This window comes from Stenella coeruleoalba (assembly GCF_951394435.1).
Source record: "Stenella coeruleoalba genome assembly, chromosome: 10".
Taxonomy (NCBI): domain Eukaryota; kingdom Metazoa; phylum Chordata; class Mammalia; order Artiodactyla; family Delphinidae; genus Stenella; species Stenella coeruleoalba.
The window spans coordinates 36,974,875-37,001,483 of record NC_137156.1 but is presented as its reverse complement, the minus strand read 5'-3'; the positions used below and the strand labels follow the sequence as shown (position 1 = coordinate 37,001,483).

The 26,609-nt window shown below is 38.3% G+C and overlaps 1 protein-coding gene across 15 annotated transcripts in view; it reads left to right on the top strand.

Annotated features, from left to right (window-relative positions):
* Positions 1-26,609, top strand: part of DNAH8 (dynein axonemal heavy chain 8) — a 327,201-nt gene that overhangs the window by 175,883 nt on the left and 124,709 nt on the right. For all 15 annotated transcript variants that reach the window (XR_013830241.1, XM_079934721.1, XM_079934718.1 and 12 more), the window contains 10 exons: positions 1,750-1,963; positions 6,611-6,720; positions 11,505-11,668; positions 12,883-13,075; positions 15,874-15,996; positions 17,549-17,679; positions 19,862-20,015; positions 21,317-21,481; positions 23,008-23,234; positions 25,075-25,193. Coding sequence is in view for 14 of the 15 variants with exons in the window: in XM_079934721.1 (XP_079790847.1) it covers positions 1,750-1,963; positions 6,611-6,720; positions 11,505-11,668; positions 12,883-13,075; positions 15,874-15,996; positions 17,549-17,679; positions 19,862-20,015; positions 21,317-21,481; positions 23,008-23,234; positions 25,075-25,193 (1,600 nt within the window). In the remaining variant the exon portion in view is untranslated. The remainder of the gene's footprint in view (positions 1-1,749; positions 1,964-6,610; positions 6,721-11,504; positions 11,669-12,882; positions 13,076-15,873; positions 15,997-17,548; positions 17,680-19,861; positions 20,016-21,316; positions 21,482-23,007; positions 23,235-25,074; positions 25,194-26,609) is intronic.

Sequence of the window (26,609 nt, the reverse complement as noted above, 5' to 3'; positions counted from 1 at the left end):
ATTGCTAACACCTGGTGTGAGCCACCATCTGTCTTCTTGATCATTACACATCCTTCCTCATTGTCACCCCATTTCCCTTGCCCCTCTCAATCTATCCTCATATCAGCAACCAGTTAAAACATGCGTCAGGGGACTTCCCTCGTGACGCAGTGGTTAATCCGCCTGCCAATGCAGGGGACATGGGTTTGATCTCTGGTCCGGGAAGATCCCACATGCTGTGGATCAACTAAGCCCGTGTGCCACAACTACTGAGCCTGCGCTCTAGAGCCTATGAGCCACAACTGCTGAGCCTGCATGCCGCAACTACTGAAGCCCGCGCGCCTAGAGCCCCTGCTCCGCAACAAGAGAAGCCGCCACAATGAGAAGCCTGTGCACTGCAACAAAGAGTAGCCCCTGCTCGCCACAACTAGAGAAAGCCCATGGGCAGCAACAAAGACCCAACACAGCCAAAACAAACAAAGAAACAAACAAAAAATGTGTCAGATGGTGTGTCACACTCCTCTGCTCAAAATCCTCCCGTGAGACATGTAGCATATAAATGCCAAAATCCTTCCTGAGATCTAAAGACCCTATACTGTTTGATATTATCTCCCCATGATTCTCCAACCACATTTACTGATCCTTGTACACACTGGGTATAACATTCACTCAGAGCCTCTTCATTTGCTGTTTCCTCTGCCTGGAATGCTTTTCTCCTAGATATCTGAGTGGTTTGCTTTCTCACTTCCTTCAAGTCTTTGGTTATATGTCATGTGAGATGAAGCCTTTCCTGCTTCCATATTCAGTTGCATCCCTGAGCACTGCCTATTTCCTTTCTCTGCTTTATTTTCTCCAAAGGACTTATACCATTTTATTTACACACATACATACATACAGACATGCACGTGTACATTTTATCTCCCATCACAAGAACGTATGCTCCATGAAGACAGGGATTTTTGTCTATGTTACAACAGAGCCAGACACAGAGTAGTGATTGATTAAATGTTTCTTGAATGAAAGAGTGTCATATTACAGGGGCTTGTGTGTCTTCCACTCAAAGATGCCCAATAGGAATTTGGATATACAGGTGTGGAGTTTAGAAGAGAATCTGAAGCTAGAGTTACAGAGTTGAGATTCTTTAGGATTTAGGGTTGAGATGGCATCCCCTGAAATAGAAAAGAGCCAAGGATGGAACCCTGTAGAAGAGTTACATTTGAGGGATGAATGGAGAAAGAATGGCTTGGGAAGTGATCCAAGGTCTCCAGATGAGCCTGGAAAGAACTGAGCCTCTAAAAACAAGAGAGGAAAAAATTTCAATACGGAGGGAATGTTAGCAGTGGTAGAGGCTACAGAGAAGAAAGATAAGGATGTAAAATCCAATACCAAAACATTCAGGAGTAAAACTATCCCATTTTCTGATTTAAGGTATTTTAAACAGTTGAATGTGGAGTGTGAAAGATGTAAAAACTATAGTAAAACTTGTAACTCTGAGAACTCTTGTAATTGTACCAAATATTCTGTAACTCTCCTATCTAGATTTATCAGCGTGGTAAAGAGCGCATTGGATTTGCACCAGACATATTCAACTTACAGTTTAGGGTTTATGGGTGGTATCATTTAAGTCAAATTGCCTTGAAGGCAACATTCACAAACACTTCATTGATAAAAGTTGAGCGTTTTCTTCTGATCTCATCTGTACTATTTTATAGGAGCTTTGGAGGAAATGATAGTGATGTGTTACTAAAATGTTACTATATAAAATTCCAGATAACTAACGAGATTGTGCGACAAATGATGGAAATGGAAGGAATGTACAGCTTGGATAAGCCTGGAGATTTCACTACTATTGTTGACGTACAGCTCATAGCGGCAATGATTCACCCTGGAGGCGGTCGAAATGATATTCCACAACGTTTGAAAAGACAGTTTACTGTGTTTAATTGCACATTGCCTTCGAATGCTTCAATAGACAAAATTTTTGGTATGACTATTCTTGGTGTTTAATTTTTTATTGCATTACATAATGGACATAAATCATGCAAAACCTTATTTAAGAGATAAAAAGGCCCTGTCAGAAGTAGGGATTAAATATCCGAAATGGAGAGCTAAATACCAGGGACTAAATACTAAGAAGACTCATGTTTATAGCCTATTGTAAGACTCAGGGATATTTAGAAATAGCCTTGTTGAGGGTTGGCTTTAGAGGTAAGTAAACCTTTGTGTTGTGGTTTTCTTGGCACGATTAATCAGAGAAATTTGGGCTAATGAATGATAGCCCATTGATCAGAGGTTAACAACATAATATACTAAGTCAAATGTAGCACTTTGCTATGTTAATGAAAATGATATTTTGACACCAAATTTAGGCTCACATAAACCATTCCATTAAAATTATGTACATGAAGACATATAAGAGAAACTGACCCATGCGTATGTGATCATTAATTATTTGACATAGCAAGTACTGTAGATCAGAAGAGAAAGGCAGACTTTCAAGAAATGGTACTGGGATATTTAGTAATTCTTATGTGAAAATAATTGAAACTGGACCCCTACCTCACACCAAGCATAAAATCAATACAGAAGGATTAAAGATTTAAATATGGAAGGCAAAGCTGTAAAGCAATGGAAGAAAATATAGGAAAATATCAGAATGATCTCTGGGTAGGAAAGAACCTCTCAAATGAGACTCAGAAAGCATAGACTATAAAGGAAGAAAATGATAAATTTGACTAGATTAAGAGCTTTTGTTCAGTTAAAAAGCAACATTAGGGCTTCCCTGGTGGTGCAGTGGTTGGGGAATCCGCCTGCTAATGCAGGGGACATGGGTTCGAGCCCTGGTCCGGGAAGATCCCACATGCTGCAGAGCAACTAAGCCCGTGTGCCACAACTACTGAGCCTGTGCTCTAGAGCCTGCAAGCCACAACTACCGAGCCCACATGCCATGACTGCTGAGGCCCGCGTGCCTGGAGCCTGTGCTCCGCAACAAGAGAGGCCACTGTGATGAGGGGCCCGCACACCGTGGCGAAGTGTGGCCCCCACTCGCCACAACTAGAGAAGGCCTGCGCACAGCAATGAGGACCCAATGCAGACAAAAATAAATAAAATAAATAAATTTATATTTTAAAAAAGCAACATTAAAAGCGTAGAAAAAAGACAAGTTGCAAAGTGGAAGAAAAAAATTTCAACACATGTAACAAAGCAAAAAACTCAGTAATCTGAATACTTCAAGAAATCCAAAGAATCAATCAGATAAAAAGCAAACATCCTAATATAAACATGGACCAAAAGCCAGGCACTTTAAGAAGAGGAAACCATATGACTAATAAACAAAGGTAAAGATGATAAACATTAGAATTCAGGAATATGGAAATTTAAAACACCAGGAAAAAAACCATTTTATAACCACTAGATTTGCAAAAATGAAAAATTCTGACAAAAAAATCAGGCACTGGTGAAAATGTAAAGCAACTGAGACTCTCTCCCCTGCTGGTGGGAGAATCAATTGCTGCGAGCCCTTCATAATGACTGGACGTTATTACTGGTAGTAGAACATGTGCACACCCACCACCACTCCACTTCCAAGTATATACCAGTTCACCGTTTTCTTCCTTTATGGTTGTGCCTTATGAGTCTCATTGAAGAAGTCCTTTCCTACCCAGAGGTCATACAGGTATTTGCCTATGTTTCCTTCCAAACGTTATATAGTTTTGCCTTCCGTATTTGAGTCCTTAACCCATCTGTAGTTGATTTTTCACATGTGCACCAAAAGACTTACACAAGGAGGTTCTTAGAACAGTGTTCCTGACAGCAAAAACCTTGAAGTAACCCAATTATGTATTGACAGTAAAGTCGGATAAATACATTGTGGCGTGGGTGTACCATGTAGTGCTCTAGAGCAGTGAATGTGAACAAACACAGCTACATGCTTCAACATGGATGAAGCCCAGAAATACAATGTTAAGAGAAAAAAAGCATCACAGAGGAACATATAACATGATTCCATTAAATTAAATTTCAAAAACTAAAGTTAAAAGGAAAAGGTTAAAGTTTAAGAACGTAAGTGCCAAAGCTTTTTTTTGGAAAAGCGAGTTACTGATTCTCACCAAGTCAGCGCCCTGTCTACCTCTGGAGGGAGGAGGGATGGGACAAAAGAGGCTTCTAATGTACTTGGACAATCTTGTGTTCCTCAGTCTAGTGGCTGTACGTGAGTGTTTGATTATTTGTTAAACTTTTATACACTCTTTGATATGATTAATATTGAAAATGAGATATGGAAACAAACCAGAAACCAAGGCTCAGAGAAGTAAGATAACTGCCCAATTAAGGCCATATAGCTAGTGCATGGCAAACGTGTGATGCTGATTCTGTTTTCTGATTCCACATCCCATGCTTCATATATAACACATTTGTGCCACAGGAAGCTGGAGGTCTAGAATCATAGGATTTCAGGAAGCAAAAAGGCCTTACAGGCATCTAGCACAACCAACCATGACCTTGGATAATTTCACGTTCCCTCAAGGCTGCTCTTCTTTGGTCTATGTGAATGAAGCCCAGTTTCTTTAGCTGACCCACCCTTCATAAACCTGCTATGCGTCTCTGAGCAGATATTCGTATTCATTTTCCTCTGGAAATACCATGCTCAGAACTGAACATACTGCTCAACATAGAGTCTCACAGGGACGAAACAGAGTTAAATCTGTTTTTGCAGTCTAACACCAAACACATTTTGGAACTTCAGGAACAGTCTATATAACACAGTAGTTCCTGAGGGTGATTATGTCAGATTGTCACTGTGTTGGGTGTTTCCTAGGAACCATTACATCACCACCCAGGCCAGTGTGTTGGCTGACTGCAGGTCAGGAGATATGGGGGTCCTGATTTCACTTCTGTCAACAACCAATCTGAGTGAACTTGAACAGTTTGCTTTACTTGTCTGTGCCTGGTCTCCTTATCTGTAAGATGAGGAAGTAGTCTCTAAGTTCTTTTCCAGCTCTTCTACTCTTCAGACTGAGGGCTGTTTTACAGGTTCCAGAGCCAGGTTTCCTGGTTTCAAACCTCAGATTCACCCACACACAAGGTGGGTGACCTTGGGCAAGTTACTAATCTCATAATAAAATGGGAATAATAATAACCTCTAGGTCCATCTGTGTTGTCACAAATGGCAAGTCATGTCAGACAGAGAAAGACAAATACCTATGGTCTCACTTATACATGGAATCTGGAAAACAAAACAAATGAACAAACAAAACAAAACAGAAACAGACTCATAGATACAGAGAACAAACTGGTGGTTGCCAGAGGGGAGGAGAATGGGAAAATTGAGTGAAATAGGTGAAGGGGATTCAGAGGTATAAACTTCCAGTTATAAAATAAATAAGTCACGGGGATATAATATACAGAATTAGGAATATAGTCAATAATATAGTAATAATTTTTTATAGTGACAAATGGCTACTAGACTTACTGTGGTGATCATTTCTTTAATTGAGGTATAGTTGATTTGCAGTGTTGTGTTAGTTTCAGGTGTACAGCAAAGTGCTTCAGTTATACATACATATATATCTATTTTTTTGTTTCTTTTCCTTTTTAGGTTATTACAAAATGTTGAGTATAGTTCCCTATGCTATACAGTAGATCCTTATTAGTTATCTGTTTTATATATAATAGTGTGTATATGTCCATCCAAGTCTCCCAATTTATCCCTCCCCACCATTTCCCCCCTGGTAACCTAAAGTTTGTTTTCTGTTTGTGTGGGTCTATTTCTGTTTTGTATATAAGTTCATTTGAATCATGTTTTTTAGATTCCAATATAAGCGATATCATATGTTATTTGTCTTTGCCTGGCTTACTTCACTTAGTATGGTGATCTCTAGTTCCATCCATGTTGCTGCAAATGGCATTATTTCATTCTTTTTGATGGCTGAGTAATAGTCCATTGTATATACGTACCACATCTTCTTTATCCATTCATCTGTCAGTAGACACTTAGATTGCTTCCATGTCTTGGCTATTATAAATAGTGCTGCTATGAACATTGGGGTGCATGTATCTTTTCGAATTGTGGTTTTCCCTGGATAAATGCACAGGAGTGGGATTAATGGATCATATGGTAACTCTATTTTTAGTTTTTTAAGGAACCTCCATACTGTTCACTATAGTGGCTGCACCAATTTACATTCCCACCAGCAGTGTAGGAGGGTTCCCTTTCCTCCACACCCTCTCCAGCATTTATTATTTGTAGACTTTTTGATGATGGCCATTCTGACCAGTGTGATGTTTTAAATTTGAGTCACTATGTTGTACACCTGAAAATACCAAAATATTATATGTCGACTATACTTCAATAAAAATATAAATGAGAAAACGGGAATAATAATAATATCTACCTCAGATTCTTTCTCATAGGATGTTGGGAGGATTAAAGGAGTTAATACATATAAAATGCTTATCACTGCATACTAAGCTTTGCTAGCCCCACTGCTGACTGCCAGTCTTAGCTGATTCCTTGAGAGAAATTCTTCACATCACCTAGCTTAGTCATCTTGTAATGATTTATTCACTGGGATAAACATGTACCTTGTGATCTTATAGTAAGCTCATACCTTCAATCTTGTTTATTTTTCAGGAGTTATTGGCTGTGGGTATTTTGATCCTTGCAGAAAGTTCAAACCCGAAATATGTGAGATGATTGTGAATCTGGTTTCAGCGAGCAGAGTGCTGTGGCAGTGGACTAAGGTACAGAATCATCCGTTGTCAATAATCAGAAGAAAAAAGTCAACAATTATTCAGCCTAGTTCTCTCCTCATGGCTCATGAAGTTATCATCACATCATGGGTAGTAGTGTTTTTCTGGAAAAGACAAATTAGGTGCTGAAGTAGATTTATGACACCTTTTCCTTCCAGGGAGCAAATATTCTGACTGAATGATGCTTTCCATATATATGAGATATTACTGTAAACCAGACACGGCATCCAGGATAAAGTAGAGTTTTGCTGAGATGAGAACACTGCTTTTCCACTTGTTACTCTGATTTGTAACTCTTTGTATGTCTGTCTTCCTTACCTGCTGCCAACAGCCAAACTGTGTCAGACACTCAGATGTTCACTGACTGAGGGAATACATGGATTTCCAGATATTCTTAGCTAACCAAGACTTAAAGTCCAACTTGTGGATTTCTCTGAGGTGGAGCATGAATTAGTAAATGGATGGAATGTACTCAACAGAATAGTCTAGATTTTAATACAGAGGTCAATGCCCTAAGTAAAACTCAGTAAGCATTGAGGCTGTCACCAGACGTCTGAAGGCAGACTCATGAAAAAGCAATTAAGGGTAGGTCTGAGATTTGAAAAAAAAAAAAAAAAACACAACAAGATTGATACATTTGCTAAAAAAAATTGGTGAAGGAGATGAGGATTAATTGTCATAGTTCACTATACATTCATTTGGCCACTTACACACCATCTGGGCATAAGCTTATGTCCTGGGGAAGCTCCAGCATGGAGTTTCAGAAGGTCTGAGTGTCTGAGATAATTTTCTGTGGTTAGGTCCATCTATTTTCCAGTGGGGCTATTGTTCAATTTACTGTGCCCATATACATATTTTTCTGGAAAGCTTTGGCCTTCCTGGTATCTTTCCATCAAAGCTTCTTTTGTTTTATGAATGTTTATCAGCTTCACTTCCTCACATTTCTTTACCTCTTTAACCCGTTTTGTACAAGTTTTCATTTCCACTGCTCTCATCAAGGTCACCAAATTCCTCCGTCTTGCCAAATCCAAGGGTTGGTTTCTTCTTCCTCTGACTTGACTGACTTGACATAAATGATCCTTCTAAACACTTTCTTCACTTGGCTTCAGAAGGGCCTCTTGCTCTTGGTTTTCTTCCTACCTCACTGGCTACCTTTTCTAAGTCCCCACTCTTTCCCCTCCTCTAAATACTGGAGTGCACTTGATCTCCATGTTGGGACCTCATCTCTACCTCCATTCGTACTCAGGTAGCCTCATCCAGCTTCATGGCTTTAAACACCATCTCTGTGCTGATGAGTTCAAAGTCAGCACTTCCATCCCAGGCCTCTTTGCCCGGCTCCAGACTTGTTTCTTTCTTTTTTAAAAATTTTTTAGCCTCACTGCACAGTATGTGGGATCTTAGTTCCCTGACCAGGGATTGAACCTGCGGCCCCTGCATTGGAAACGCAGAGTCTTAACCACTGGACCCAAGCCTGGGAAGTCCCCCCACTTGTTTCCAGCAGCTTAGTAGACACCACTGCTTCAATGTCTAATAACTGTCTCAAAGTTAACAAGTTCTTAAGTATGATCCTCCCTCAGAATTTTGTATCAATTATCCTGCTTCTCAGGCTAAAATACAGGGCTCCGTCGTTGATTTGTCTCTCTTATTCCCTACATCCAATCCATCAGCAAGTCTCAGTAACCAGGCTTTCAAAATATATACGGAAGCTGAGCGCTTATTGCCATCTCACAGCGATCACCCTGCCTGGTCCATCGCCTGCTCTCTGGACCATGCAGTGGCTTCCTAACCAGTCTCCTTGCTTTCTTCTTGCCCTCCTAGAATCTGTTCTTTACACAGTCCTAAAATGCTTTTTAACAAGCACATCAGAGATCATCATTCCTTCTTAAAACCACCAGTAGATTCCCAGTTACACTTGCAGTGAAACACAATGCCTAGCTCTGGCCTGTGAAACTCACCCTGAGTCGGCCCCTGCTTACTCCTCTTCCCTTCCATCGTTCTGCTCCAGCCATGCTGCCCTTCTCACTGTGCCTTGAACACCCCAAGTTTTTCATGCCTCTGGGCCGTTATACTTTGTTTGACTCTTTCTCGTTATTTTTACCTTCAGAGAGGGTTTCTGGGATCATTCTCTCTAAAACAACTGTCCACGACCCCATCACAGGCATTATCTGTCTCCTGACTCTACTTCATTTCTTCTAACCATGACTTTTATCATTGTTATTTGCCTATCTGTTTATCAGTATATTTGTTTCTTATTTATTGTCAGGCTCTCCCACTCGAATAGAAGGTTCCTGATGGCAGCAGATTTAGCTGTGCTATTTACCATGGTATCTTTGTAAGGGTCGTGGGAGGTGCTCAAAAATACTCATTCACTCAAAAAACGAATGAATCTTCCTCCTCTCCCCAACCCCAAATAAGCAGCCTTCTTTGTATCTTTTCTTCAAATTTCTCATTTTCACAAAGCACTCCTTTAATCCACTCATGCCTTGTGTATCCCTTTGTATTACTTTACATAGCTTTAAAGCAGAAGCAGGTGAGAAAAGAAAGAAGCTGACAAAAGTTAAAAGGAAATGTTGGAAGATAAGGAAAGAAGCAGGTTAATAAATGAGAAGAAAAGGGAAAGAAAGGACTTTATTTAATTCTACTGAATAATTGCTTCAGTTGCCAACGGCTGCCATCTTAGCTGCAGTCTTACAGGAAAGAAAAAAAGCAATATTCACATAGCCTTATCCCTTTATTTTTGCATTTTTGTAATATAAGTGCATGTTTTACATTTTGGTGAGTAGAATGAACATTTTATCTTGGAATGGAACTGAGAGCAAAGAGGGAAATTGAAAGGTGATTGTTAACATAACACTTCTCTTTATTCTATATCTCCTCTTGCTACCTGCTGTTTTAACTTGCACTGTGAATTAGCCTATAGAAATTACTCTACAAACTCAATAGGGTACTTTTTCCATATGGAAAGGACATATTCCATGAATAGGTACTAAAGAAAGCATTTGCTTTCCTGAATTAGTCATGTAGGCAGTCTGCTTTGTATCTCCAGAGTTATCATTGTTTCACTTTCAAAAATGATGCTGATGGTATCAACTACAATCTTTACACTTGGCCAGCAATACTTCCCACACCTGACACCTCAAATTTATCCCTTAACTGGTACCTCTCTTTATAAGAATGTGGACTGTGTCATGTTATAGCTTTGCCTATTTGGATTCTAGAAGTGGGTAGAAATAAGTAAATTAGTGTTCAAACAAACAAGCAAAACTCACAAAAACCACCAAGTAATTATAGCAGTATGTCAGAATTGCCTGCCCATTTATTGCAGATATACAGACATATGAAAGCATGTTGACTGAGTTTGGATCCATAAGTGAAATCTAGATCATGATAAATGAATGTATTTGTGGAAATCCAAATGCACTCAGGACCTTAGTCAAAGCCATCTATAGAAGATGATCATTATTGACTTTAGATGTGAACATTCATTATTCTTAACTGAATGACAGCCAGCTCACACTCAGTGTTTTGTTATGACGTATTCCCGTATACACACTAATAATGATTAGGAATGCTTATTCCTACAATTCACATCATTTTTAAGAACTCAGGGGACAGTGGCTTGTTCAAAGCCAGCTCATGGTGGTAGAACAAGAGCTGGAGTCTGCATCCAGTGCATTATTCTTCAGTCCATCCTATTCAAGGTCTTAGGGTCTTTTAAATTCTGTGCTGGTTTATTTATGATGTGTCTTTTTTCCCATCAATGCTGTGACAAAAATATAAACTTAATTTTAGTTTATTTACTCAGCCTATTTTATTTAAAATAGGAACTGTGAAATAAAATCATTCTAAAAGCAGTTGTGTTTTTAGGTTTTTAAAATAATTAATTAATTATTTAAACATCATTATTGAAGTATAATTGCTTTACAATGGTGTGTTAGTTTCTGCTGTATAACAAAGTGAATCAGCTATACATATACATATATCCGCATATCGCCCGCCTCCCTCCCACGCTCCCTATCCCACCCCTCTAGGTAGTCACAAAGCACCGAGCTGATCTCCCTGTGCTATGCAGCTGCTTCCCACTAGCTATGTCTTTACAACTGGTGGTATATATATGTCCATGTCACTCTCTCACTTCGTCCCAGCTTACCTTTCCCCCTCCCCGTGTCCTCAAGTCCATTCTCTACGTCTGCATCTTTATTCCTGTCCTGCCCCTAGGTTCTTCAGAACCATTTTTTTTTCTTAGATTCCATATATATGTGTTAGCATACGGTATTTGTTTTTCTCTTTCTGACTTACTTCACTCTGTATGACAGACTCTAGGTCCATCCACCTCACTATAAATAACTCAATTTCGTTTCTTTTTATGGCTGAGTAATATTCCATTGTATATAAGTGCCACATCTTCTTTATCCATTCATCTGTCAATGGACACTTATGTTGCTTCTATGTCCTGGCTATTGTAAATAGAGCTGCAGTGAACATTGTGGTACATGTCTCTTTTTGAATCATGGTTTTCTCAGGGTATATGCCCAGTAGTGGGATTGCCGGGTCGTATGGTAGTTCTATTTTTAGTTTTTTAAGGAACCTCCATACTGTTCTCTATAGTGGCTGTATCAATTTACATTCCCACCAACAGTGCAAGAGTGTTCCCTTTTCTCCACACCCTCTCCAGCATTTATTGTTTGTAGAGTTTTTGATGGTGGCCATTCTTGTGCTTTTAGTTTTATCTGAAAAGTAAATTGAGAGTATTACATTTTGTTTCCCAACTCTAGGTGAAGATGCTGCCTACTCCTTCTAAATTCCATTACATTTTCAATCTGCGAGATCTTTCCAGAATTTGGCAAGGAATGTTAACCATAAAAGCCGAGGAGTGTGGTTCAATTCCTGTTCTCCTGTCACTTTTCAAACACGAGTGCAACAGAGTAATTGCAGACAGGTGTATATCACAGTGCTTGAGTTTAAATGTACTATATAAGTAGTTTATACTACTAGAATAATTCCTGCATTATCTGCTCAAATAAGTAGAATAAAGGAGTATTATCTTAAATTGCTCTGGGGCTTGTGAAGCATGGATGTCATTTCCCACCTGCTGGTGGGAAAACGCTCTGCCAATTTCCTTGAGTATTATTTCAACAGGACATTTAAAAAAATAACCACATTATCAGAACGTTGATAACATTTCAGAGGAAAATTTTGTTAGGTATAATTTCTAAAAAGTTTGAGGTCTGTGTAGTGAGAGCTCTGCTGCATGGTGACATCTGGTACATAAGCTTAGTCATCTTTCTGAGCCTCTGTTCCCTCCTCTATAAAATACGATGGCAATGCTGGTCTTACAAAGCTGTAAAGGGCCTACCACAGTGTCCCACGTAGGTGGTATCTGTCAGATGTTAGTCCCACTCCTTCCTCCCTTACCCCCTCTGAAGTCATATGTCTGAAAAGGACCTTCATATACTGCGTGCCCACAAACCTAGAAAGAGGATCCTCACCCACTACTGACTGTCAACTCCATGCTTCTATTGCAAGTTTTAGGGACCCTGAACCTCACCCATGGGACTCATCTATACTGTTAAAGAAAAAAGTTATTTGTGACACTTGTTGAAACAATAAGACTCTCATACTTTATTCAAGACTATCATGAGAGGTATAGGGCCTATGCAGTGAGGTTTTGCAGTAAGGGTGAGAAATTGGGCTCAACTCCAAATACAGCAAGGAAAAAGTGGGAATTTATAACTGAGGAACAGGATGGAGGAGTTTGGTGGATGCGAAAGTACTAAGCGGAAATAAGGGAGGTCTGGGAGGATTCTGGCTAAATGGATTTAGCAGGATTCTTGCTAAAATTAGATGGTGCAAAGAAGGACATGGAAGTCCAAAATTGGGGCTTAATAGGGAAGAGGATTCAGAAGAGCCTAAGTTTGGCCCAGGAGAGACTCTTTGTCAGTATTTTCTATAAGTGATACTATCAATATTATAGCTCTCTTGGTTGAGGTTACATCTGCCTCTGGTCAGAAGGCAGAACATATTGTTTCCCTGTTCTGAGGTAATGGAGATACAGGATGGGGGCTGAGAGGAGGTGGAGAGGGGTTGAAACCACGTTCAGTTAGAAAAGATGGCTTCCTATTTTGCATTTTTACTCCTGTATTTTTGTTTCAGATTTATAACTCCTGATGATGAGCAGTGGTTTAATGCACATCTTATTCGTGCAGTTGAAGAAAATGTTAGCCCAGATGTGGGATCATATATTCTTCCTGAACCATACTTCGTAGATTTTCTTTGTGAGATGCCTGAACCAACTGGAGATGAACCTGAAGACACTGTGTTTGAAGTGCCCAAAATCTATGAATTGGTATTTATTTTCAGCTTTTTGGATCACTTACCTAACCAGATATTTGCCATAACTTGTACGATAGTTATATGTTATGATTCGTGTCATCATACACCAAGTAAAATATTAATTTCAATGAAATTTAGCAGCAATCCCATTAAAGTCAGATATAAGACAAGTACGCGTACAATTATCACAGTTATTTAATATTGGTTTGAAAGTTCTAGGCAGTGCAACAAAAATGACAAAAAAGAAAATAGATGTAATTATCAGATAGGAAAAAACAAAAATATCCTTATTTGCAGATGATATGATTATCTCTTAATTTAATCCAAGAGAATTTAAAATCTGTTTCAACTACTAAGAGTTCAGTTAGATGACCAAGTATGATATAAATATGAAACTGCGTAACTATCGTCTATATCAGAGGTTGGCAAATCACAGCCAGTGGTCCGAATCCAGCCTACCGCTGGTTTTTTGTTAGATTCATGAGCTAAGAAGGGTTTTTATATTTTTTAATGGGTAGAAAGAATCAGAAGAATAATAATATTGTGTGACATGAAAATTATATGGAATTCAGATTTCATTGTTCAGAGTTAAAGTTGTATTGGAACACAACATGTTTTCTATGACTGCTTTTGCACTACAGTGGTGGAGTTGAATGACCACATGGGCCACAAAGCCTAAAATATTTACTGTCTTGCCCTTTACAGAAGAAGGCTGCCATCTCTTGCCAAACAATCTCAAGACAGGAGATGCAACATAAAAGTATTTCATTCAACAGCAACAAATATGTAAAATATCTAGGAATAAACGCGATAAAACTTTACTTGGTTAAATGGCAACACATTGTTTTCCCTAAATTAACGTATAGGTTTCATGAAGCTTGAAACAAGACTCCAAAGAGATTTTTTAAAGAGGGTTACATAACACAGTAGTTCTGAAGTGCATGTAGGTCAAAGAATTAGATGGAGAGAAGCAATTTACAACACAAATACGTGAATATTGACTTCAGAATAATTTGACTACATAAACAATGTAAAAGTTCTGTCCATTTTTAAAGCTCCATAAGCAATATTAAGAAGCAAATAAAAACTGAGAAATATATTTGTTATTTTACAACCTTAATTACCACAGATAGGAGTTAGTGCTAGGGTTCTTTTTTAACTTTTTAAATTAGTTAATTTATTTATAACATTTTTATTGGAGTATAATTGCTTTACAATGTTGCATTAGTTTCTGCCGTAAAATAAGGCGAATCAGCTATATGTATACGTATATCCCTATATCCCTCCCTCTTGCGCCTCCTTCCCACCCTCCCTATTCCACCCCTCCAGGTAGTCACAAAGCACCAGCTGATCTCCCTGTGCTATGCAGCTGCTTCCCACTAGCTATCTATTTTACATTTGGTAGTGTGTATATGTCAATGCTACTCTCTCACTTTGTCTCAGCTTACACTTCCCCCTCCCCGTGTCCTCAAGTCCATTCTCTACATCTGCATCTTTATTCCTGTCCTGCCCCTAGGTTCATCAGAACCACTTTTTTTTTTTTTTTTTAGATTCCATATATATGTGTTAGCATACGGTATTTGTTTTTCTCTTTCTGATTTACTTCACTCTGTATGACAGACTCTAGGTCCATCCACCTCACTACAAATAACTCAGTTTCATTTCTTTTTATGGCTGAGTAATATTCCATTGTATATAAGTGCCACATCTTCTTTATCCATTCATCTGTCGATGGACACTTAGGTTGCTTCCATGTCCTGGCTATTGTAAACAGTGCTGCAATGAACATTGTGGTACATGACTCTTTTTGAATTATGGTTTTCTCAGGATATATGCCCAGTAGTGGGATTGCTGGGTCGTATGGTAGTTCTATTTTTAGTTTTTTAAGGAACTTCCATACTGTTCTCCATGGTGGCTGTATCAATTTACATTCCGACCAACAGTGCAAGAGGGTTCCCTTTTCTCCACACCCTCTCAAGCATTTATTGTTTGTAGATTTTTTGATGATGGCCATTCTGACTGGTGTGAGTTTTGATTTGCATTTCTCTAATGATTAGTGATGTTTTGATTTGCATTTCTCTAATGATTAGTGATGTTGAGCATCCTTTCATGTGTTTGTTGGCAATCTGTATATATTCTTCGGAGAAATGTCTATTTAAGTCTTCTGCCCATTTTTGGATTGAGTTGTTTGTTTTTTTGATATTGAGCTACATGAGCTGCTTGTATATTTTGTAGATTAATCCTTTGTCAGTTGCTTCATTTGCAAATATTTTCTCCCATTCTGAGGGTTGTCTTTTCGTCTTGTTTATAGTTTCCTTTGCTGTGCAAAAGAGTTTCATTAGGTCCCATTTGTTTATTTTTGTTTTTATTTCCATTTCTCTAGGAGGTGGGTCAAAAAGAATCTTGCTGTGATTTATGTCATAGAGTGTTCTGCCTATGTTTTCCTCTAAGAGTTTTATAGTATCTGGCCTTACATTTAGGTCCTTAACCCATTTTGAGTTTATTTTTGTGTATGGTGGTAGGAAGTGTTCTAATTTCATTCTTTTACATGTAGCTGTCCAGTTTTCCCAAGTGCTGGGGTTATTGACGGAAGAGGTCAGGAATGACTTCATACTGGAAATCAACCAGTTAGGTTTCAGACCTCTGAAAATGGAAATAACTAAAAGTCGACTAATCCATGACAAATGTTTGGAAATCTGTTAGGTTTAAAAAAAATTTTTTTAGAATTACTTTTGAATGTCTTTAGAATTGCTGCTTTCCTAAATTTTGCATCTTAAATATTATTTTTTTCTCTCTCCCCCCCACCCATAGGTACCATCCTTTGAATTTCTGTCTGAAAAACTCCAGTTTTACCAGAGACAGTTCAATGATCTCATTAGAGGAACATCTCTTGATCTGGTGTTTTTTAAAGATGCAATGACTCATCTTGTTAAGGTTCTAAGTATTGACTGTTTACTGATATAAATAGATCATATAAAAGCTTCGTAAATTTCACAGATAAACTTTTTCAGAGAATAAATATATAGTATTGGGTAGTGTATAGAAGAGAGTCTATAGGTTGAGTCAGTTCACTGTCTCACAAAACAAAGGCTTAATCAGAAACCGCTTATTTGAATCCGCCTACATGGAAGCAAATGTTTTTCAAGGGCAAACTGATGGGTTTTGTGTTCAGAGCTTTTGACTCGCTGAGTCAAAGAGTTTTACTTTCCTAGACAGTAACTTGGAGAACCCTATGAAAAAAATATTCCCTCCTCAAATTACATTTTGATGTTATGGGAATCCTGTTCCCCATGGAGGAAGAGTTGATGCTTAAAAAAATGTCAATTTCATGATTGGCTTACAGTTTATGGGCAAACTGATGGGGAAAGGGGAAAGGTGGGTATATAGGACTGATAAAAAATAGAAACCAACTAGAGGCAGCACCAGAAAAGGAGCATGGCTTGATCCAAGTCTGAAGGGCTGCAGAAAGGAGTTGTTTATTTGTATAATTTATAGATCAAAAAAGGAGTTTCTCCAACAAAGTAGGATAGGGAGGTTTCATGAAGAGGAGGCAGTTAACTCTGTGTTTATTACAGAATCATCTTCTACAAAACCAGTGAATTTCCAGGTGCTCTAGGATTGTTTCACATTCATCTATTCAGCAAGTATTATCGAGTACCCACTGTGGCTAGATCTTGGGGGCCTGGAACCCTGTTCTGGGTGCAAAACCACATAAGTGATTAACATATTGAAAATATAATAGAATTGATACATATCAAGGTGTCTGCCATCTGTAAAACTTGAATTAAAAAAAATTCTGTGTACTAGTGATAATGAATTTAGTGATCTGTCTAGACTTTCTTCCTAATCAGTGACATTAATGTAAAAGACAGCTTTTTAGCAGTGTCTCAATTGGCCTGCATAAGATTCGAGCCACAATTTGAACCTTATCCTCCCTGAAGGTATCAACCATAGAAAAGCAACATAAGGCTAAAGGCTGTTTCCCTAAGTTTTTTTTCTGCAAATGTCTTCCTACCCCATTTTAAGTAGAATTTTGGTACTTTAAAAATTTTTTCATTGGCAGAGATATGATAGAGGTAGTATTTGTTGTAGAGCTAGGTGTCTACGTAAGTCAGTGTGTTAGACTGATGATAATAAGCAAACAATTCTAAACTTCTTTCTACAGATTGGGAAGAGCAGTTCCATTATCCATTGAGTCTGAAAATAATAAAATTACACACACACACACACACACACACACACACACACGGAAAATAGTTTTGAAATTGGAGATGGGAAGGCCAATTTGTTCTCTTTTTCATGATGTAAATATAGCTGGGCAAGGAAAGAACTGGAATTGAATAAGTCAATATGAAACCTTTTGCATTAAAGGAAAAAGTCTAATGTAGTCTAGAAGCATGTGGTCAAACCTTGGACCCATTTAGTGCAAGCAAATGTAAACAGTTGAATTCTATTTTCAAACATATACTATTTTGTTTCAAAACAGATTTCACGAATAATCCGAACATCATGTGGAAATGCATTGCTGGTGGGTGTTGGTGGTTCGGGAAAACAAAGTCTTTCAAGATTGGCTTCTTTTATAGCTGGGTATCAAATATTCCAGATAACATTAACCAGGTAAGATAAAATGAAACGCCGGTATGTTTTCTTCTATGGTTAATTTCACTGGAGTAAAATGTTTACTTAAAAATTTACAACAATTCGGTTGTATTTCTTTTTCAAGTAAACTTTGTATTTGAATGTAACATACATAAAGAAATGTACACAAATCATGGGTGTCAAAAAGTAAGTACACCTATGTAGTTAGCTCACAGATAAAGAAATAAAACATCACTAGCACCCGGAAGTACCCCTCAGGGTCCCGTCCCAGTCACTACCCTCCGAATGGGAACAATATTCTGATTTCTAAGCCCATTGATCGATTTTGCCCATTTTTTAGCTTTATATCAGTCAAATCATATGGGATTTACTCTTTTGTGTCCAGTTTCTGTTGCTTGCACTGTTTGTGAGATTCCTCCATAATGCTACATGTAGCAGTAGTTTGTTCATTTTTATTGCTGTGGAACCTTCCATTTTACCACAATTTGTTTATCCGGTATACTGCTGATAAACATTTGTGGGGTTTTCTTTTTGCACATATAGCTGTTATGAATATTTTTGTACATATCTGAGGATACTCCTAGAGATAGAAGTCCTGGGTATAATGATGCAAGGGGGAGTGAGTGAGGAGACAAGACAGAGGAGGAAACCTGGAGTGGTTTCCAGAAACCCAGGAAGTAGAGAATTAGCCTGAAACTGTGGATTAAATTAAAGCATGAAAAGTGGTGACTAATGTTTCAAAACTTTCAGTGCATTGGATGGGGGCAGAAGCCACGTTGCATGAAGGAGGTGAAGAAGCAGAGATAATAAGTTTAGAAATTCCTCAAGAAGCTTAGCTATGAAAGAAAGAAGCGAGAGAGGTCAGGACCTAGAGAGGGGTGTGCTGTGACTGTGTCTGTATATTGCAAAAGCAATACCTAACAGTCAGTTTAATTTTTAAAAATGAGCAAAATGGCTTTGTGACTTAACTGACTGGTCAGTGAGAGGGTAACCCTAACAGCACCAGGCCACACCACCTCTGAGGAAGGATGTGGGCTGTGTTGCTCTCATAGGTGCAGCTACTTCTCAGCAAATTAACTTACCAGTTTCCCTTTTTAATGAATTCTCCCCCTTGGGAATTATCTGACAGGACGTACGGTCTCTTTTTGATGACATTCCTTTTGCCGAGGTCTACAAGGTTTTTAACTAAAGTGCCACCCAGAAGGACTTCTAAGGCACTCCTAGTTTAAAACTAGGCTATTTATTCATTTAAATGTACGTATGCTACATCATCTCTAATGCCCACAAAAACCTTTACAAATAGGTAATTATCTTCATTTTGCAGATGAGGAAACAAGTTGACAAACGTGAAGGAACTTTTCTAAAGCTGCAGAGCAGGGATTTGAACCCTGGTCTTTCTGGTTTCAATGCCTGTAATCTTTCCACTAGACCCTATGGCTTACACAAAACTCCCTATTACCTACACTGTGAAGCCTCCTTCAAATAAGGGTGTCTTTATAATCCCTTTCATCGATCTACCCACACGGCTTTATATGCAACACTTAAGAAAATGTCTGCTTTATTTTTACACATCACGTGGCTTCTGGTAGCACATTCCTTTTGCAGGAAACAGAGTAAACAAAAAAAACCCAAAAGACCAAGATCTTCTCTTTTCATAATCCATAACCACATAATTGTAACACTTCTATTATTTATATCACATTGCATAATGCATCTTTTTCTGAAGGCTTTCTCTGAATCTAGCCATTTAGTAAGACATGCAAATGACCACTTTATGTAATTCATCATTAATTTTATTTGTAATTTATCTTGTTTTCTCACCAATCTAAGCTCACCCAAATTTCAGATTAGTTTTAAATATTATACATATATTCACTTGGGCAAAAAAATCTGTTACTGAGGACTGTCCGACTGTAGAGAATAAAAGTTCATTTCCCTGTTCCCAGTTATTGTTCCTGAGCCACGTCTGGTAAATTCCCCATTTCTCACTTCTCAAACTAAATAAAACCTATTTATGTAGAGTGGTAACATATAGCTATTTAGCTCTGTGTTTTCTAGCAGGCACTGTTACTTAGTATCTATTGGAGCAGGTGCAGATTATGCTCTAATTATCATGGATTATATTGTGTTTTGAAATAAATTATGATTTTATATATATATATTTTTTTAATTTAAAACCTCCTGCCACTTCTCTTTTTAGGTCTTATAATGTGAGTAACCTAACAGAGGATTTAAAAGCTTTGTACAAAGTTGCTGGTGCTGATGGCAAAGGCATCACTTTTATCTTTACTGACAATGAAATAAAAGATGAGGCATTTCTAGAATATCTCAACAACCTGCTATCTTCAGGGGAGGTATGTCTCAAAAGCAGAGAAAGAGCTTGTATTTTAAAAATGTAAATCCGAACAGAAAAAGCAGCAGCCCTTCAGAAGTGAGGCCATTTAGCACACATTTTTCATTTTAGAAATGATTAATGTATAAGGTTCAATAGATTTTTTGAAGTTTCTCTGAAATTAATGCTGTTCATCTCCAGATATTTTATATGCCTTCTTCCATCTTAAATATGGTTCCTTATTTGTCTCTTCAGTCTTCAGTTGGATCCTATAATTTATTTTAGGAGAAGCAAAGTTTATCTATCTATCTATCTAATAATCAGGAGTATAGAATGGTTGAAAGAGTTCCACTCACTGCAAGTAAGTAGATGTTTGTGTCACCACTGCTGACACCACTTATATCAGCACTTCTGTGACCACCCACATGCTGGTGCTTCATTAGTAGTTTGCACAGGACTCAGCGTAGTTGGACTTATGGCTAACATTTATTACAGCCACACAGTAAGGATTCACAGCTGGATCAGTAAAGAAAAAGACACATTGGGGGAGTCTGGGGAAATCCATGTGCATACTTACTATGTTCTCACTAAAGGGTCCATACGGAATGTGTTTTCTGTCCACATGAAGTGAAGTGCAGAAACACATGTGCTGTTTCTGTTTCGGGAAGCCCATATGAGACTCTGAATTCAAGGTCTTCTTGGGAGCTGGTTGTGTAAGTCATTCTCTGCCTGGCCACTACTGCCAAAATTCCAGACTCCCAGAAGGAAAGTAGATGTTCACCATCTATCCCAATGTTTGTATAAATAGTCTAGGCACAGTGGAACAACCTTATCAATTAGTAATGGAGGAGACATTCCAAAAGCCCAGCTCCCAGATGCCAGGCAAGGGCCAGCCCTGCAAGCACACCCTTCTCAAGATCAGACCTGCCGTGTGAACTTTTCCTTTCACAGTGGTGTGTATTGATGCTTACTGGTGCACGATCTAGTTAACTACTTTGGAACCAGAGTTGAGACTGACTGTGAGTCAGAACAGAGGGCATCGCTGGACATTTAAAGAGATGATTGGAATGGTAGAGGAGATGGCTTTTTGGTAATAGCTATTTGAGCCAAAGGAAACATAATTTGCTCCTGACTGAGCTAATGAATAAAAAGTTGCACTCTTGTAATCTCTGGCAAACTAGGGATTTGATTGTGGAGATGCAGGAAAAAATATGAAAAGAGATGACATGTGAGGGGAGGGGAGGGGAAGGGCCAGACTTCGGCAGTGCATTGGCTGTTGGGAACTCTTAAAACACTGAACACTCTCTTGTCTATTCCTCAAAGATCTCCAGTTTGTTTGCACGGGATGAGATGGATGAAATCACCCAAGGGCTGATATCAGTGATGAAAAGGGAGCTACCTCGCCATCCTCCCACCTTTGATAATCTGTATGAATACTTCATTTCAAGATCAAGGAAGAACTTGCACGTTGTTCTCTGCTTTTCTCCAGTGAGTTTTTATTTTATTGATTTCTGTGTAGGAGGAGTTACTTCTTTGAATGTACTCGGTTCTTGGAATGTACTTTTGCTGATGAGATGATTTGTCAGAAATGAACACTTGTTACATTGAATTAAAATCAACTCTTTACTAACACCAATCTTCACTGACCAAAATCTCATGACAAAGTGTGAAAATTTAAAATATTCATTTTATCAGTGATTATTGCCTAGCCTACAACTTTCATTACCTAGAGACAGAGATTATTTGATTTGTAAGAGGTTTGGTGATGTAGTCTTGTTCAGCTCTACCCCCAGTAAAGACATACCATCTAGAATGTCCCTGACGTAGGATTGAATGTCTCTGTCTCATTGTGCTGTCCAGTATAGTAACCATTAGCCATGTGTATCCATTTAAATTGTGCTCAGTTAAAATAAAGTAAAAATAAAAATCCAATTTCTCAATCCCACTAGCTGCATTTCAAGTGCTCAATAGCTACCTGTGGCTAGTGGCTACCATAATGGAAAGCACACATATAGAACATTTCCATCATCACAGAAAGTTCTATTGGGCAGCTCTGCTCTTGGGGGGAAGGGGAGGTATCTCACTAACTTATAGGGCAACTTGCTTAATTTTTAGATAGTCTGATAGCCAGAAAGGTCTTCTTTACAAACAGTGGAATTTTGTCTTTGTTTTTTCCCCTGTGATTCTTTTTTTTTCCCATTTATTTATTTATTTTTGGCTGCATTGGGTCTTCATTGCTACTGTGCCTGGGCTTTCTCTAGTTGTGGCGAGCGGGGGCTGCTCTTCGTTGCGGTGCGCAGGCTTCTCATTGCGGTGGCTTCTCTTGTTGTGGAGTGTGGGCTCTAGGCGCCCGGGCTTCGGTAGTTGTGGCACGTGGGCTCAGTTTTTGTGGCTCGCGGGCTCTAGAGTGCAGGCTCAGTAGTAGTGGCTCGCGGGCTCTAGAGTGCAGGCTCAGTAGTTGTGGCGCATGGGCTTAGTTGCTCCATGGCATGTGGATCTTCCCGGACCAGGGCTCGAACCCCTGTCCCCTGCATTGGCAGGTGGATTCTTAACCAGGGAAGTCCCTTCCCTGTGATTCTATTTGTCCTGTAAAATCAACCTGATCCCTCTCCCACATACAGCTCTTCAGATATTTGGAGAAAGTTTTTGCAGACTCCCTAAGTCGTTCCCTTTTTAGACCAAACACCTCCCGTTTCTTCTGCTGCTCTCACGTGCCCTAGTGTCCAGGCCTTTCACGGTCCTGGTCATCTCGCTTTAGAAGAGGTCTGGTTTGTCAGTTTCCTCTTAAAAGGTAGCTCCTAGAATTGAACAGATGTAGTCTTAGGATGGGGAGAGTGTGGAAATATTACTTCCTTTCATCTGGACACTTCATTTACATATTAATGCAGCCCAAGAAGGTTCCTGAAAAAAAATTTGTGGTGTCATATGCTATTGGCTCAGAATATATAAACGTCCCTCTGGCTGACTTATAATCCTTGCGTGTTTCTAATGCTTTTTTGCTCTTCTGTCGATAGGTTGGTGAGAAGTTCCGTGCCCGCTCTTTGAAATTTCCTGGCTTGATATCAGGCTGTACCATGGACTGGTTCAGTCGCTGGCCGAAGGAGGCTCTGGTTGCGGTGGCCTCCTATTTCATTTCAGGCTATAGTATCGTCTGCTCTAGTGACACCAAAAGACAAGTTGTAGAAACAATGGGCCTCTTTCACGACATGGTTTCAGAGAGCTGTGAAAGTTACTTCCAAAGGTAAGTGACATTACATAAGCATGATAACTACAGAAACACCAAGTTCACTCCAAAGAGGAATTAAATGTAACGTCCAGTAAGAGACTCGTCATAGTGATTGAGCACAAAATCCCAGCTAAATCCCACTTAGATATTTTTCCTTGCTTTGATGTTCTAGTGATTATGTATAGAAACGATGATAAGTAAGCAAGATTTAAAAATTAACTAGTATCCATACTTAAGTATCTCTTTCCCTCCAGACCTCAAAGTAACAGACGCTTAATAAATCATTTTATTTCATTTGCTTAATTTAATTATTTTTGGAAATGACTTAAAATAATTCATTATAAACTGTTTAAAATTAGTTTCTTATTCAAGTGCATTATTTATTTTGATTAAAGAAGTCCACTCTTCTAACGTTTCATTATTGCCTTATGCTAAGGGAACATTTAGGTTTTGTATTTGCATCATTTAATCTTACCCATGTTTTCATGCCAAATAATTATGAAGCTAAATTTTAATTGACTGCAGAACAGTCCAGTCCCTAAAAGCAGAAATGGTGTTCATGATGTGAAAGCTGGTGTTGGCAGTTCAAGAATATAGCATTTTTTCCCAAAGTGTGATAGTCACTGTGTACTATTGCTCTGAATAAAGATGGGCCACCCTGGGTCTCTAGAACTAAGGCTTCTTCCTTAGGGTTAATGCACAGGCTTTAGGGAGTGCAGAACCTCCCAGAAAGACTAGGCCTATTTTTCTGCATAGAGAGTCTGGGTAACACTTTAATTGATTTTCCAAGGGGGCGGGGGTTCCTATCTCACAAGTTTGTTTATCCTGTATCGTTTTCTTTATTTAAATCCATACTTGGACCATCCTCTTAAATAATTCTAGATCATCTCCCAGATTCTCTTGGTAAATCCGTGTGTATTAATCCTCTCCATTGGGAAGATTTTCTTTCTACTTAACTTGAACTCCACCCCTACTACCATCAACTGTGGAGCTACAAAAACCTACATCTTTATTTTTTTTAATTTCAGTGTATTTTCCAAAGTTTTCATATCCTCTTAGGTTGTAGAAGTTTATTCTGAAAGCAATATTTATATAATGCTTTAAAAATAGTCATATGTATGCCAAAGTCCTTAAAAATTTTTTTAATGTTAAAAATCTTCAGAACTCCAAAAGTGAAATTTTAATATAGAATAAATTTAATTTAATATAAAAATATAATTTTATAGTATGTGAAGATCTCTTCTTTGACTTGAGTTTCTCCTGTATAAAATTATTCCTTTTATTTATTTCTATTGTTAAATGTAATTATTATACTAAAGCCCATAGTGAGTTGAATGTTTGAATCGAGTGTGCCTGAGTTCAAGGACTATCCAGCGATTTAGGGGAGAGATTGGTTTTCACCTTTGTAAGCCTGGGTTTCTAGCAGAGAAGAGGTGTGTAGCAAATACCAGGTGAATGAAAACGGATCTCAGCACAAGTTCATTTCAACCACTTATCCCTACTATTTGTACAGAATTTTAAAGTTTACAAAGTGTGTTTATGTTTACATAATATGTTTTATTTTTGGATTTTCACAAAATTCTGGGAGGTGTAGGGCAGTGATTCTTTTCTGAGTTTTCCAGATGAGGAAACAGAAGCCCAAAATGGGCATAGGGTCAAGTCAAAACATCAATTAGAGATTTAGTGTTCTTTCCGCCTCACCTCTAGGTTTCCATTCACAATTCCTGCCCCCTTGCTAGTGAGTCACTCTCCAGAATTACACTGATTTCACAGTGAGAAGAGCGTCTCTGTTGACATTTTAGGAGAGTATGTCAGAATGATAGATGTGAAGATCTTTTTTCTTTTCTGCTTTCAGTTACCGCCGAAGAGCACACGTGACTCCCAAGTCTTACCTCTCATTTATAAATGGTTATAAAAACATTTATGCTGAAAAGGTGAAATATATTAATGAACAAGCTGAACGTATGAATATTGGTAAGTGGAACAGAATCTTATCTTTTAGGGCTTGTCTGATAGGGATGCCACTATTTTGTTTGGTGGATATTGTTGTATTTGAAAACAAAATATTGATTTTCTTGTTAGTAATAGATTATTTTGAGGGATACACTTATGGGTCTTTTGACCTGTCAAGAAACTCTGGGCAGAAAAAAATCTAAACAGAGGTGGGCTGTTTTTTTTGTTTTGTTTTGTTTTTTTTAATGGATGTTAACTAAATTTATTGAGGTGATCATTTTGCAATACATACATATATCAAATTATTATGATGTCCACCTTAAACTAATATAATGTTACATGATAGTTAAAAAAAAGAATCTATATTCAGCCATAAAAAAGAACGAAATAATGCCTTTTGCAGCAACATGGATGGACCTAGAGACTATTATACAAAGTGAAGCAAGTCAGACAGAGAAAGAAAAATATCATATAATATCACTTACATGTGGAATCTAAAAAATGATACAAATGAACCTATTTACAAAACAGAAACTGACTCACAGATTTAGAAAACAAACCTACCGTCACCAAAGGGGAAAGAGATGGAGGGGAGGGATAAATTAGGGGGTTGGGATTAACATGTACACACTACTAGATATAAAATAATCAACAAGGACCTACTGTATATAGCACAGGGAACTCTACTCAGTACTCTGTAATAATCTTTATGGGAAAAGAATCTGCAAAAGAAGAGGTATATGTATATGTATAACTAAATCACTTTGCTGTACTACTGCAACTAGCACAACACTGTAAATCAACTATACTCCAATATAAAATAAAAATTTAAAAAAAAAGAATCTGTTCTGTTCGTATATACCATGTATGTGACCACTGTGTGCACACATATACAGATGACACTGACTGTAAAGTAGTAAAACTAATTTCACCAGCTATAAGGGAAGACAGTTCTCTATATTATAGTTAACACATTTTATTTATGTGATAGAGGTGGGCTGTTTTTCTTCCAGAACCATTTTATTCAACTCCTTCAACTTTGGGTCCACCCTGTTGGTCAGCGAGTCACCACAGTCGCTGAGTTGCTGCTTGCAGATGGGGAAAAGCCAGCCCTTGGGAACACCACAATTTCAGTTTTTGGTTTCATTACAATTTCCCTCAATTTGTGTAAACTTTGCCATGTTAATGCTTCTCAAATTTCTAACAAAGAAAAAGACAAAACAGAAACAAAAATGAACAAATAAAAACAAAAAGAGAGTTTACGTGAGCAATGATTTTATGAGTGTCTAGTGTATGTAGCATAAGCAGGAAAAGTGTAAATGGGGACCGATTTTATGTCCAGAAAGCATTTGGCCCAAATAATCCAAAACACCTTAGTGCTGTCTTTTCACGTCTACACAGAACGTGGTCACAAAGCATAAAGGTCTGTGAAGTTAT